Consider the following 15,186-nt stretch of genomic DNA (forward strand, 5'->3'; position numbering starts at 1 on the left):
CTGGCTGAGCCTGCCACCTCCTCCCAGGGACCCTGGCCCTTGTCCGAGGGTGTATCACCATTCACCTGGGACATACATACTTACTTCTGTCTTTTTCCCTCCGCAAAACCAGCCCTTCTGGAACGGACACTCCACTTCTATCAAGACAAGTGCCCTCATTAATCGTGGGGTACTCTCAGCTGCAGGGGGCAGAAACCCCAACTCAAAACACTGGAAAGGGTCAACACCAGGCCACACAGGGGTCAGATGCAGCAGGATGGAGGGCAGGGATTCCGTGAGGCCCAGAGTTGCTCCCGGGAAGTCAGAACACTGGGTGACTGGGGACTAAGGCTGAGGGCAGCTCAGGCCTCCTCCAGGTCTCAGGGGCTGGATGCTGCACTGTCCAGGCTGTAAAGGGTGTGGGGACTCGGGCTTTGTGGTCTGGATGCTACAGCGGGGCTCATTCCAAGGTTGTTGGTGCTCTGTGTTGAACGTCCTAGCTTTGGATCGTTCTTGGGTCCCCTGGATGGAAGGGACTGTATTAAATGTGTACATTTATCCATGATTCCTGTCCTTCAGCACTCCCACATGGAGCCCACATATCCCCACCCTGCTCCCAGAGAATAGAACCGCTTTTTCAAGCAAAGAAATTGAGGCTGTTCATGGTCAGGAAGCTGCCTGAAGCCATGGAGTGGGGGTCGGGAAGGCCTCCAGTCTGTAGAGTCTTCCCTTGCTGGAAGAACTTTCTGGAAGCCTTGAAGTCAGAATCCAGGTTTCAGAACCTGGCTCTTCCAGTGCTACAATGATTTCTCAGAGTTGGGGGGTACCTCTCATGTCCCAAATTTCTATACTTCCATCTATAAAATATTAGAAAACAAATCAAAGCTACAGCTGTTGAGTCCGGGTGTGGTACTGTAAGGCAAGCACTGAACTGCGAGACCGGTGGGTCAGACTCAACAGCTGCTCCATGGAAACCCTATACAGGGTCACTATGAATCGGAACTGACTCCATGGCACTGAACAGCCAACAACATAGGACAAAGTAGAACTGCTCCATAAATCCTATGGAATCAGAGAGCCGCGTCGTTGTCCTGTGGAGTGGCTGGTGGGTTTGAACCACCAACCTTGTGGTTAGCAGTTCAGTGTTTATCCTACAGCGCCACAGCAGGATTCCCTTTAAAAGATGTTCATGCTGTTGTTGTTAGAAGCTATAGAGTACATGTACGCACCACAGAAGGAAACACCACCCGCTCCGGGCCCCCCCTCACAATTGTTTGTATGCTTCAGCCCACTGCTGTGACTCCGGTGCCGATCCACCTGGTGGGGGGTGGGGTCTTCCTCTTTTTGCTGACCCTCACTTTAACCAGCATGATGTCCTTCTCCAGGGACTGGTCCTTTCTGATGACATGTCTGAAGATCTTTGCTCCTAAGGAATATTCCGGTGGTTCTTCTTCCAGCAGTTTTTCTGGCTGGCCATAGTATTTTCAATATTCTTCTCCAACATCATAAAGCAAATGCATCCATTCTTCAACAGTCTTCCTTACTCACTGCCCAACTCTATAGAAGACGTTCTTCTTAAGTGCCATCGGGTGGGTCTGACTTATAGCGACCCTGTATAGGTTTCCAAGGAGTAGCTGATGGCTTTGAACCACGAACCTTGTGATTAACAATCCAGTGCTGATCCTACAGCGCCACACCAAGTTAGGGACCCCAAATCTGGAGGTTCTTCAGAAAGACCGGAAGCAGACTCTGCCCTTGGTGTCCCGACTCTGTAACCAGGGTCACATATTCGAGGATTTTGTAGTCTTCCATTATTCAGCACTTCCTACAGGACAACAATTTAAAACCCATGCTAGATGACTTCCCATGCAGTCTTCTGGGGAGTCTGGCCAGGAGCCTTCTCTGTTGCACAGATGGAGAAGTGAAGGCTCAGTGTCAGGTTGTCCTCAGAAAATGAATTAGGAGTGTGCTTTCATTTTCTAATCTCTGGATGGGTTGGTGTAAGACTGTAAGATTTGTGATCTTTTTTTAACTCTTTAGAAAAAAATATCCTTAAAGCATTCTGACTCTAGAATTTTGTGGGAAGGTTTTAAAATTATGGATTACATTTATTTCATTGGTGTGGTAATATCCAAGTTTTCTGTTTCTCCTAGTGTCAGTTTTGGTAAGTTGTATTTCATTAAAATTTTTTGATATATCCAAACAAAGTTGTTCATATCATTTAATATGTGTAGGATGTGTAGTGATATCCCCTTTTCTATCCCTGATTTTAAAAATTGGTGTTTTCTTTTTTCTTAATCTTTCTAGGAGTTTATCAATTCTATTTATCTGTTCACAGAAGCAACTTTGGGTTTTGTTGATGCTCTTTCTGTTTTAATTATGTCCTTTCATTTCTGGGCTGAATTTGCTGTTCTTCTGGCTTCTTGAGTTGGATGCTTAGAAAAATAATTTTCAACCTTTTTTTTAAAGGATTAAATTGCCCTCTAAGTACTGTTTTAGTGAGGTATCCCACAATGCTTCAAACGTCCTATTTTCGTGATTGCTCCCTTCAAACTATTTTACAGCCTCTACTGTGATTTATAGGAGCTCTGGTAGCGTAGTGGTTACGAATCGGGCTGCAAACCTTAAGGTCGGCGGTTCGAAACTACCAGCTGTTCCGCGGGAGAAAGATGAAGCTTTCTGCTCCTGTAAAGATTTATAGCCTCGGAAACCCTGTACAAGGGTCGCTATGAGTCAAAACCGACTCAACGACATGTAACAACAACAACTGGTAGCGTAGTGGTTACGAATCGGGCTGCGAACCTCAAGGTCAGAGGTTCGAAACTACCATCTGTTCTGCAAGAGAAAGATGAGGCTTTCTGCTCCCGTAAAGATTTACAGCCTCGGAAACCCTGTACAAGGGTCGCTATGGGTCGGAACCGGCTCCACGGCACCTAACAACAATTGTGATTTTTTATTATTATTGAGAACTGTGATGTTTACTTTTCAAACATTTTGGAGCATTTCAAGGAACTTTTTTACAATTGACTTTAATTAACTCAATAGTAGAAAAGATATGGTCGATTTGGGGTCCTGGTGTGTAGCGCTGAACTACAAGTTTGGTGGTTCAAGTTCACCAGCCGCTCCTCGGAAACCCTATATAGGGTGGCTATGGGTTGGAACCGACTTGATGGCGCTTCACAACAGTGGTCGATTTTGATCTATGTCCTATGTGCACATGAACAGAGAGAGCATTCCACTGTTGTAGGGTGAAGTTTTGTTTATATGTGAATTAGATCAAGTTAGTAATGTCGCTCAAACTGTGTGATAGCGGGTCAAGGACAGATAAATAGACCAGTGGGATGGAGTCCAGAAAGATGCCCTCACATATACAGACAGTTGAGTTATGGTGAGTTCTTCGATTCAGTGGGAAACGGACGGTCTTTTCAATATGTTGGGTCAAGTGGTTATCGATATGGAAAAAAATAAGCCCCGCCTCCCTACCGCACACCACTCACAGGAATTAACTTGTGGTCCACCACAGAGCTAAAGGTGAATGCTAAAATAATGAAGCTTTTAGAAAAAGGCGTCAGAGAGCATCTTCACGAAAAAGTACTAACTAGAAAGGCAAAGTCCATACACTCTGTTCAGTAAAAGCAAAAGCCAATACCTGCAACACAGACACAGCCGAGCATCCAGGAAACGTACAACCCGTATTAGAATGGAGCCGGACGTGAACCCAGGCGTCTAGTGTCCGAGTGAGGCCCTCATCTCTGGACGCACCGCCTAGTTCCCAGCCCGGTCCCACCCCAAGCCCCTCCCGGGAATTCGCGCATTCCTCCTTAAGCCCCGAGGCGGCGGGGGCGGCTCCTGGCGCGTCCCCGCGACTCCTCCCCCGGGGGTTTCCTTGTCCTTAGAAGGCGAAGCCTCTAGCCTCGCCTCCCGTCGGCGAGGAGTCGCGCGGTGTTCCCCGCGTATCCCTTGTCCGCAATAGTGCCGACTGGAGCCCGGGAGAGCGCGGAGACCCAGCGGAGCCGCAGTCCTGCAGCGCGGGCGTGGACGGGCCGGGCGCCGGGGCGGGGCGGGGCGCGCGTCCTCGCGGGTTTGAATGGAAGGATCGAGATCCGCAGAGTCGGCGGCGAGCGGGTGGTGAAGCCAGAACTCCGCCCCGGCCCCCGCGCCATGCGGCGGGAGAGGTGAGCAGGGGCGGGCGCGGCGTGCCGTACCCCTCGCGCCATGGGGACAGCGAGGCAGGGGACATACACAGAAGACAGCCAGGCCCCGAGGTGGGTGGCCCGGAGCCGCGCGGGGCATGGAACGGGGCCCTGGGTGTCGCTTAGTTTCGGGCGCGCTGGGCCGCGCCCCCTGCCCTGCGCCCCGGCCCTCGTCTTCGAGCCGGGACATGGTGGCCCCAGGGCAAATGGCCGATTCCCCCTTCCCCCGGTCCCCTCCGACCACTGGCTGCTCGTGACCCGGGCTTTAGATTCAATTCGGAATCTTAAAAACAAAGTGACAACGTTGTTTAAGATTCAGGCCATAAAAACGAGCGGTTACCCAGGCGCGCCCCGCCCGGTGCACGGAGGCTATTGCAGCGCACGGCCGGAGCGCCCCCTCTCCAAGTCCACTGCCCTCCCTCGGGACGCCCCCGCTGAGCACTCTCTGCCCGCAGGTGCGGCGCCCCACGCCCGCGTCTCCGCCATGGAAGTACTGCGGCGCTCCTCGGTTTTCGCTGCCGAGATCATGGACGCCTTTGACCGCTCGCCCACCGACAAGGAGCTGGTGGCCCAGGCCAAGGCGCTCGGCCGCGAGTTCGTGCATGCGCGGCTGCTGCGCGCCGGCCTGGCCTGGAACGCGCCTGATCGCGCCGCGCCCCCGGGCGGCCGCCTGGCCGAGGTGTGTGCGGTGCTGCTGCGCCTGGGTGAGTGCGGGCCCGAGGGGGCCACCCCCTGCGCTGGGGGCCCTGGACTCCCGCCGGATGGAGAGCAGTGCGTGCCCCAGCCCGGGCCCCGTCCTCCCCACAGACCGTCAGGTTTGCCCGTGCCGCCCAGATTTCAGGCATTCTGGCCACAAACAATAGAATGAGGTTTTAGAGGCTGAACCTCGGAGTGACCTCTGTTCTCAGCTGGGCACAAAATCCTTTGTGAAATCACGTGTCCTGATGTTTGCTTTGGGAAATCGTCCACAGAGCTACTGGCTGGGGGCCTGTCTGGGCCTCATATTTCCTCTGGATTTGGAGGTCTTCCAGAACTGTGGGGTGCTGGGTGACCAAGAACCCACGGGGACGTCTGGGGGGGTGGGTAGATGTGAAGCCACCTGTGTATTTTTTCCTGAGATGACTCACAGCCTAACTGTCCCCAGCGTCCCCCAGGGTCCTGACGGCTGCAGGACTGAGTCTCCTGTCCCCCATGTTCCGGATGCCATGCTGACCCATAGGGATTCCCCCCACAGATTGGCCTTTCCAGGGGGCGGGCTGTGTGTCACTTTCTGGCAGGAAGGGGAGGTTCATAGGTAGAGAAAGACCGGAACCTGCAGGGTTTGGGGTATCTGCTGGGAGTCAAAGGCTGGGGACTTCCTGAGTCAGCCATTCCCCTCTCCCCTCCCCCCCCAGGCTGTAATCCTGAGACCCTGTTAGTAGTATCAGGATGGCTCTGTCCTGGCCTGCTGTGGGACCCCAGGGGTCCTGGGTTGGCCCTTCCATGGGCTATAGAGATTGGATGAAAGGAAGACAAATCAAGGCAGACCAAGCACAGGGCAGGGGCTAGCTGGAAGCTAGGTCTTCAGGCCCTTGTCCCACTCCCATTCCCAGATGGCCAAAGGTTCCTGGGGGCAGAGGCCACAGGGGCCATGGGGCAGGTCTCACAGGAAGAAGCAAGAAGCCGGGTGATGACCCCAGTGGCCATCCTCGGGGGACTGGCCTTCATCAGTCCAGCAGTCCAGCCCGGGGAATTTCCATGGCACCCTTCCCCCACAGGGCCCTCTTCCATCTAGCTTTTAATCAGATGGAGTGCAACTGACCCTGGATGTCCAGCTGGCAGCATTCCCTGGCTGGCTTTGGGGGGACACTGGGTCCCACATGGCGTGGAATTCAGGCTGATGGCCGCTGTGCCTTGGATCCCCACAGCGCTGCTTGGAGTCTGGGGTGTGGTTTCATCTTCGATTGGGTGCCTCCCCAGCCTCCCTGGCTGTGCTCTGTCCGCCCCCGTGCCCCACCCCCACCCCCAGCCTGCTGTTGCCTCAGGCCGCTTGGTGGGGGCCCTGAGTCACCCACCGAGCAGCTACAACCCAGAGCAGCCACATCCCAGCTCTGTGATTCCCGCTGCACCGGCCCAGCCGGCTTGCCCTGGGGGGCTGGCTTGTAAGGAGGGCAGGGCCACCTGAGACTCAGGTCCAGGGGCACCCAGGTACCTCCCTGGCCCCTTGTCCTGGGGCCTTGGTGGGGTGGGCCCTGCGTCCTCTGACTGCTGGTGCTCACACAGGGGATGAGCTGGAGTTGATCCGGCCCAGCGTCTATCGTAACGTGGCCCGGCAGTTGAACCTCTCCTTGCAGTGTGAGACGGTGGTGACGGATGCATTCCTGGCGGTGGCTACCCAGATCTTCTCTGCAGGTAGGCAGGCCAGCCCCGGCCCTACCCCTGGCCACACCCCAGCTCAAGAATCCCCCAAAGCACAGCATTCTGGGACTGAGTCACTCTACCAGCTGGGTTTAATTATTGCTGACTGACAAGCTGTCCCCAAAGTAGGGACTTAGACTGAACTCAAGGGTAACTTGGGGTTCCCAGGATAACTCCCCTGAGCCCCGATATGGCTACAGCCAGGTTTATTGTTGGAGCCTGCCCGGGGTCTCACGTGAGCTTCTGACCACAAGATCAGGTGCTGAGGGAGCAGGGGGGGCCAGGTAGATGGACCAGGCTCTTGTGACCGGGCTTCGGATCACACGGTGTCACCGCCGAATTCTGTGGGTCAGAGGCTTGTCCCAGGAACGGGGCTAGACAAAGGGTGAGAATGGTGGGAGGGGGCTGATGGACTCCTTGGAGATGCAAGCAGCTGGTATGAGCCGGCTGCCCCCCATGCGGTCTTTCTGGGTCACTGCGCCCCCCGCCCCCCCCCAGTCTCTGGATGCCCCACAAGGAGTGTCCGCCTTCCCCCGCTGTCCCTTTGATTGCTGCCTTCTGGAGTCCTGGCCTCCCCTGGCCTGAGGATCGGTCCAGCTGCTTAGCGGGTTCTGCCAGTGGGACCCCTGCTAGCTTTACAGACCCCGGTCTCCCTGCCAAGGGCCACCTGTAGCGTCCTGCCCTGACTGCCCAGGCTCCAGGCCAGCCCCGCCTCACAATCCTACAGGGTCCAAGCCCCCTCTGGACTCCTGCCCTGATCCACAGGATGCACTGGGGGCCTCAGTCCCCACCTTGTGAAAAGACAGGGGGGCGTCAGGGGAGAGTCTGGGATTGGAGGAACTGGTCCCTTCCTCAGGGGACTTCTGTGATCCAGAGGGCAGGTGAAAAGCCAGGGGACCCTGCCTTTCCTTCTGTGGTTGTGTCTTGTCTGTTGTGGGTCTATTGGGAAGGGTGGGTCTGTGGCGGAGACCCTTCCGGAGTGTTCACAGCCCCGTGCTGACTCTCCTGGGAACGAAGCCCAGCTGGGGCCATCCTGCGTCCACCCGGTGGCCCTGGAGAGGCCCAGCCCACATCAGTGGTCGGGGGAGGTTAGCCTTTGAGGGTGCTGGTGTAGCTGGTGAGATGGCCGAGCCAGTGGGTGAGGGACATGCTGGGGGACACAGGTATGTGGATGCTGCCCTCACACCTTACGGCAGCCCCCACTCTGTACCCAGCTCTGTTACCTTCGGCAACTAGAAAGCAGGTGTGCAGGTTTACCTGGAGGTGCAGGTTGCAGGGAGGCCTGAGGGTAGGCCCTTCAGGAGGTGGATGACATCGTAGGAAGTCTCAGGTCAGCAACTTGGCCCTTGTTGAGGCCAAGGCCGAGGCTGGGGGATAGTGGGCAGGTGAAGGGCCAGCAGACTACAGCAGGGTGGGAAGGGGGTGGACAGCACAGGGCGATAGTGGCCGGAGCAGGGGGGGCCCCTGGAGCAGAGGGGACCATGGGTTACCCTGGTGTCTGGCTGGGTTCTGGGCCTGGCGCCTGTGTGTGGGTGGCCGTGGGCCTGTCTACAGACTGTCAGGCGTCCGGTTTATGAGGCAAAAACTGGCTTTAAAAGGAAGAATGTCTCTGAGGCAGCCCTGGCTGCCCGGACTGACATGGGGTGGGGTGGGGGGGAGCATGAAGGGGACAGAGAGGTGGGTGTGACCGGGGACTGGGAGGTTGGGATATGGGTAGGGGAGAGGGAGGTGGGTGTGACAGGGGACAGAGGTTGGGATATGTATGGGCAGGGGAGAGGAAGGTGGGTGTGACTGAGGACAGGGAGGCGGGTGTGACTGGGGACAGGGAGGCGGGTGTGACTGAGGACAGGGAGGCTGGTGTGACCGGGGACAGACAAGCTCACCTGCAGTTCAGCCTAGACGGGGATGGTGCGCCCAGCAAGGCTCCGAGGGGAGCGCTCCAGCGCAGCCTACGGCACAGGTGGCTGGTGTCATTTGCAGTGGGTCAGGTAACACCTGGTTGTCTCATGTCTTGGCTGCCTTTACCCCCATTCCTGTCCTGATACTGCTCTGGGGTGGTCTGGTCACAGCGGTCAGGTACGCAGGTACCTGGGCCCTCGGCAGTACTTCATGGGTCTACAGCCTATGACTGCTGTCTTGACCTCTGAACCCACTGTCCTGGAGCAGGGCAGGTGGAGGGCTCTGTGGCCTGTGAGGGGCTGCAGAGGTGGCAGGCCTGTCCACTTCTGCTGATAAATGGCTCAGGTCAGCCTGTGGCCGACACTCAAAGCCCCTGTCTCTGCTATCACCTTGGGCTTAAAATCCGTAATTATTCTTATTACAAGAGCACAATATTTTATCACAGAAAGATCAGAAAACACAGAAGAAATATGTCAAGAACTCTTACAACTCAACAACAAAAAAGCAATCTAAAAATGGGCAAAGGACTTGAATTGATATTTCTCCAGAGAAGCTCTGCAAATGGACGGCAAACACCTGAAAAATGTCCAACACCGTTAGGCATCAGGGAAATGCAGACCAAAACCAGTGAGACAATCCTGCACCAGAAAATCGGAAAGTGTCCTGTGTTGGTGAAGATGTGGAGAAACGGGACCTTCATTCATTGCTGGTGGTACAGCCATTGTGGAAAAGTTAGAGACTTACATCATGATGCGAACCCAAGAGACGTGAAAGCGGGAATCAAAACAGATGAGTGTTCCCTAATGTTCATCACAGCGTTTTTCACAATAGCTAAAAACTAAAACATTTAGCACCCTAAATGTTCATCCACAGATGGATGGGTAAACAGAATATGATACGGACATATGATGGAATCTTACTCAGTTATGAGGAGAACGGAAGTTCTGGTACCAGAAGAATGGAACTGGAGATCATTATGTTAGGTAAAATAAGTCCGTCACAAAGCACAAATACCCTATGAGCTCACTTATCTAAGATGTCCAAAGTAAACAGCTTCCTGGAGATACAAGGTTTAGGGCCTCGGGCTGTGGTGACAGCTGGTGGGGTTTGGGGGTTTCTCTGGGAATGATGAAAACGTGTCAGAATGATGATCACACAGGTCTGTGAAGACCCTGACAACCCTTCCTTTGTTATGGCGTGTGGTAGTTGTGTGCGCTGTGAGTTGGTGCTGACTCATACTGACCCCGTGCACAATAGAACCAAACTGTGCCCGGTCCTGTGGCACCTTCAGAGTGGTTATGCTGGAGTCCATTGCTGTTACTGCTGTATTAACCCATCTTGCTGGGGGTCTTCTTGTTTTTCACTCATTCTCCACTTTACCAAGCAATAGTATGTGGGTTAGATCTCACTTTTGAAAAGAAAACACAGATGAGCACAAAGACCACAGTCCCCCACCAGACCCCACACTCCCAGTCTCTGGTCCACCCTATCCTGACCCCTGAGGTGACAATGCCCAGTGCCTTCAGCTTCGTGTGACCCCTGCTGGGTGCAAAAGGGACCCATGTGGGCAGACCAGAGCTCAGTCCTAGGGGCTCAGACCTGGTCAGCAGCTCCTGATCACCAGGATGGGTATTGTCTGGCGGCCTGGAAGGCTCCTAGAGGGAGGGGACTTGACTGAGGCTGGGGTACAGGGAACCCAGACAGCTCAGATGGACTGGGACCTGGAGCTGGAAGGAGAGCTTTTGTACCAGATGGCAGTGGAAGACGCCTCACTGTTTCCTTGGAACATTTTCTGGAAGCTGGTGGTTTCCCGCATGTCTCCACACTGCCTGTTCACTTTTACTGGCTACGTGTTTACCCGCATGTTGCCGTTTCAGTTTTCCACCTAATAGGCAGCAGCTGACATCACTCTTTAAAAAGACTACATTTGTTTTTAGAGACATTTGAGATCTACAGAAGAATGTGTACAAAGTAGATTGTCATTTGCCCCCGCCCCTGCACATGGGTGGGCTCCGTTTGTTACAGCCAGTGAAACCGTACCCACACATTAGTAACCTCTGGAGCTCCACTTTACTGCGTGCCTCTTTGTCATTTGCCTTTCTTGGGATCCCTGGCAAGGGTACACTTGTGATGAACGCCTAACGTGCCCAGATTTCTTTACTCCTCGATTTAGAAAATCTCTTTAGATATCAAGGAGACAGACGTATGTAGTTACAGGTGCTCCTCGTCTTTCCCGGGTTGCCAGTGATGGTTTTTTCCCTGAGCTTGCTGTAGGTGGGATGGTACAGGAAGACCCTTCCCCACAACAAGTTGAAAATTACCCCTCCAGTGCCTTTAAGATTCCTCCATCTTCTGACACCTTCCCTGCCTTGAGTCCCCTGAGAACTTGCCAGCCCTTCCCCAGTGAGCATCCCACCTCCCGAAACCTGGGTGAAATCTACTCAGGAAAGTGTCTGCAGACGTGCGAGACCAGGGTGTAAGATGAGAGGGTCCAGGATTGTCTGGGTGGTTCCTGACTCCATGACTGACGTTGGAGGCCGAGATGGGAGTGTTGCAGCCACAGGTCATCTCCTGGGGCCACCACCAGCTGGAAGAGAAGAAGAACCCACCTACAGACAGAATCCATATCTCTTGTTGCAGCTCCTGACCCTGTGGCAGGCTGGTTGGGTGGGATACAGGTGCCCTGGGGGCTTGAGGAGCCTCCACAGGACTGACCGCCAAGTCATGAGTTAGCTTGGGTGGGGCTGACCACTAGGCGCTGGCTGCCCAGACCATGGACTCCCGACCACACCCATCTCTCCACAGGCATCACATGGGGCAAGGTGGTGTCCCTGTACGCGGTGGCTGCAGGGCTGGCTGTGGACTGTGTGCGGCAGGCCCAGCCCGCCATGGTCCACGCCCTGGTGGACTGCCTGGGGGAGTTCGTGCGCAAGAGCCTGGCCAACTGGCTGCGGAGGCGCGGTGGATGGGTGAGCAGGGTCGGGGACGGGCAGGGTGGGGGCTCCCCAGCATAGGACACAGGAGGAGGGGGACAGCAGCAGGGCCCTGCTGGACCAGGCTCAGCTGCCTCCTCACCCCCACAGCCCCTGACTCTGTTAGTCCCTTTGGAGGGATTGGGGGGAATCAAACCCACGTCAGCCATGCAACCCTGCCTCCTGGGGGCTTGGGTGATACCCCTCTCTAACCACTGTTTCCTCCTCCTTCCAGACTGATGTCCTCAAGTGTGTGGTCAGCACGGACCCTGGGCTCCGTGCCCACTGGCTGGTGGCTGCATTTTGCAGTTTTGGGCGCTTCCTGAAGGCTGTCTTCTTCGTACTTCTGCCCGAGAGATGAGCCACTAGCTTTGGCCTCTGCCTGGCCCTCGGCACTGGACCAGAAGGCTTGTGGCCCACTGCTGGACCCCAGGCCCATGGACAGGGATTGGGGAGTGTCCCTACACTCAGCTGGGTTTACCCCATTGTGTGGCCTCCTTTAGAACCCACTGTCCCCCTTTGCTGTGGGCCCAGACTCTTGGGGTCCACTTCCAGACCCCAAAGGGAGGGGGGGTCCTGCCCCTGGCCTTGAGCTGGACTCGGTCTCTGGGCAGCAGGTCCTGCATGTTCAAGTGGTGGGCACAAGGACCTGGCCAGAGCCCAAGTTACTATGGGGTCCTGCTGACCCAGGGCAGGGTCCTGTGTGGCTGATGAACTCTGTGTGTGAAGACGTGAACTTGGTCCCAATAAAGTCTCCTCTCAGCCAGGATGAGTCTGGTTTCCTCCAAGAACCACTCCCCCTGCAGCTGCCTCTAGGGTCTGTAGGAAGACAGCCCCCAATCACCAGGCTCATATCCCACTGGGAGGTGGGCAGCAACCTCTCTACAAGACACCTGTGACCTGAGGGGCTTTTCCCTCCCCACCAGTGTCGTGCCCACGCCTTCTCTGACCCCATCTGAGTTCCAGATCAGGACTTCATCGAGGAGGCTGGGGTCTCTGTGCCCAACCTCTACCCTGCTTCCCCATGGGCTTGGCAGGCTGTCTCTGTCCATCTAGAGGGGGAGTTCCCCAGTCTTCCTGGCCACCCCCGCATTGCCTGTGTCTAGTGCCATCTCCTGGTCAGGCATCAACCCACCACCCTTCCCACCTGCCCAGGTTCCCGCACCCCAACAGCTTCCCACCACCTGTACTCCTCTTGTTTCCTACTTAGCCTTAAGGATCCATGTCATTTCTGTCCATCAAGTCTATCCGGTGCCGGGGCCAGTTGGGCAGGTCCCACCATCAACACAGGCCCACGAAGATGGAAGATCTGCATGCAGCCTCAATTTCCCCTTCTGTACAATGCAGGGTCCTGGTGGCATTGTAGGATAAGCACTAGATTATGAACCTCAAGGTCAGCAGTTCAAACCTACTAGATGCTCCTCGGAAACCCTAGATTGGGTCAGCATGACTTTAGCGCTGACTTTAAGGCACTGAACACAACAATGCAGATGATAGCTAGGGTCTCTTAACCCCTGTACCCCACCCCCTTCAGCTGGCTGACCAGGCAGGAGGACCAAGGCCCCTGAGGCTACCCACTCCACATGAAATGGGAAACCCTAATGAGGCAAATGGTCAAGCCCACCTGATGACCAAGAAAGTCCATGTTCCTGGATGGGAAGACGGTTCAGTAAGTAAATTTAATGCTGTTGATGGCAGTGGTGTTGTTCAGTGACGTTGAGTCGGTTCTGACCCATAGCAATCCTGTATAGGGGTTCCAAGGAGCTGGTGAGCTTGAATCACCGCGACCTTGCAGTTCAAACGACTTTGCAGTCTGACGCATTAGCCCATAGCGCCACCCCAGACGTCAAGTTGGTACTGACTGATAGTCACCCTATGCCCAACAGAACAAAGCACTGCTCCATCCTTTGCCAACCTGACAATCACTGCTACGCTTGAGTCCTCTGCTTCTGTCACTGTGCCAATTCATCTCCTAGGGGGTCTTCCTCTTTGTCTCTGACCCTCCACCTTGCCAACCATGATGTCCTTCTCTAGGGACTGGTTCCTCCTGATACTATGTCTGAAGTATGAGAGATGAAGTCTGGTCACCCTGGCTTCTAAGGAGCATTCTGGCTGTACTTCTTCCAACAGTTCCAAAACATACTGATTTGTTTGTTCTTTTGGAGTCCATGGTACTTTTAATATTCTCCTCCAACATCATAACTCAAATGCATCAATTCTTCTATGGTCTTCTTTATTCACTGTCCACCTTTCACATGTATATGAGGCTACTGAAAATACCATGGCTTGGCTCAGGTGTACCTTAGCCCTCAAATTTTGTACCTAAGTCCTCATTTTGCTCTTGAACACTTTACAGAGAGGTTTTGTGTAGCAGATTTGCCCAATGCAATACAGTATTTGATTTCTTGACTGCTGCTTCCATTGAGTGCTGATAATTGATCGAGCAAAATGAAGTCTTTGCCAACTTCCATCTTTTCTCCATTTATTTTGGTGTTATTTATTGGTCCACCAGTGAGGATTTTTCATTTCTTTATATGGAGGTGCACCTTGTGGTCTTTGATCTTCATCAGTAAGTATTTTAAGTCAGCCTTGTTAATGAGTTTTTCTCCAATCTTGATGCCACATTTTTCTTCATATAATCTGGCTTCTCAATTTATTGATTCAGCATACAGATTGAGTAAGTATGATGAAAGAAGACAACCCTGGTGCACACCTTTCCTAATTTTAAACCATTCAGTGTTCCTTTGTTCTCTTCAGATGCTGCCTATTGGTCTGTGAACAGGTTCCTCATGAGCACAACTAAGTGTTCCGGAGTACTCAGTCTCCACAATGCTGTCCATAGCTTGTCATGATCCGCACAATCGAAGGCCTTTGCATAATCAAAGCACAAGTAAATATCTTTCTGGTATTCTCTGCTTTCAGCCAACATCCACCTGATGTCAGCAGTGATACCCCTTGTTCAACGCCCTGAAAAGCTTTACTCCTTTCCGTCATCATGGTCAGCTCCACTCTGAGGAGACACTTCTTCCCCAATCACATTTTGAGTGCCTTCCACCCCACGGCGCTCATTTTTCGTCATGTTTCAGTTGTCACTCTTCGGGTCCTAGCTGACAGCGTTCCACTGCTAGTCGTATGGTTTTCAGTGACTAAACATTAGGAAGGCGTCCACCTCTCCTTCTCACTACCTTAGTGTAGCAGCTCATCCGAAATCTGTCCACCATCAATGACCCTGCTAATGTTTAAAATACTGGTGGCATAGCTTCCAGAATCACAGCAACACGCAAGCCAGTACAGTATGACAAACTGACAGGTGAGTGGTGGAAATGTAATGCAATCCCTACAAACGAACTACCAGAATGCTGTTCATGTGGGAGGGGAAAAAAGCAAGCAAAGGTAACCAACCCTGAAAAAGAATAAACATGGGAGGGACTGGCCCAACCTGCTCCTGAATCTTGTCTTTGGGGAGGGAGTGACTACAAAGGCAAGAAGTGACTGGCTTACAAGCTTTCAAGAGGGAACCTAGAGCTAGGGAGCATGGCGGAAGGCAGAATCTCCAGTAGGTACTATTCAATCTGTCTAGGTGGAGCTGATGAAAGGAAATACAGATGGGTTACTCGCGATACTGTAGTGAATAATGGTTATCAGGATGGAATGTGAGGGTTGGAAATGCAAAGGTAGACGTTTTGTGGCAAGGAAGGGAGTGATTATTTCTCCAGTCTAGGAGCGGAGGTCTCTGGGACCACCAG

General features: G+C 53.8%; 1 protein-coding gene across 1 annotated transcript; it reads left to right on the plus strand.

Moving 5' to 3' along the window:
- Positions 1–4,048: 4,048 nt before the first annotated feature.
- Positions 4,049–11,833, plus strand: BOK (BCL2-related ovarian killer). The gene is made up of 5 exons (XM_006875214.1): positions 4,049–4,154; positions 4,628–4,876; positions 6,435–6,563; positions 11,274–11,437; positions 11,676–11,833. Exons 2-5 carry the CDS (start codon positions 4,657–4,659, stop codon positions 11,799–11,801), a joined length of 639 nt encoding a protein of 212 aa, XP_006875276.1. The 5' UTR covers positions 4,049–4,154; positions 4,628–4,656; the 3' UTR covers positions 11,802–11,833.
- Positions 11,834–15,186: the final 3,353 nt, after the last annotated feature.

Source organism: Chrysochloris asiatica, unplaced genomic scaffold, assembly GCF_000296735.1.
Source record: "Chrysochloris asiatica unplaced genomic scaffold, ChrAsi1.0 scaffold00314, whole genome shotgun sequence".
In the NCBI taxonomy this organism is placed as follows: domain Eukaryota; kingdom Metazoa; phylum Chordata; class Mammalia; order Afrosoricida; family Chrysochloridae; genus Chrysochloris; species Chrysochloris asiatica.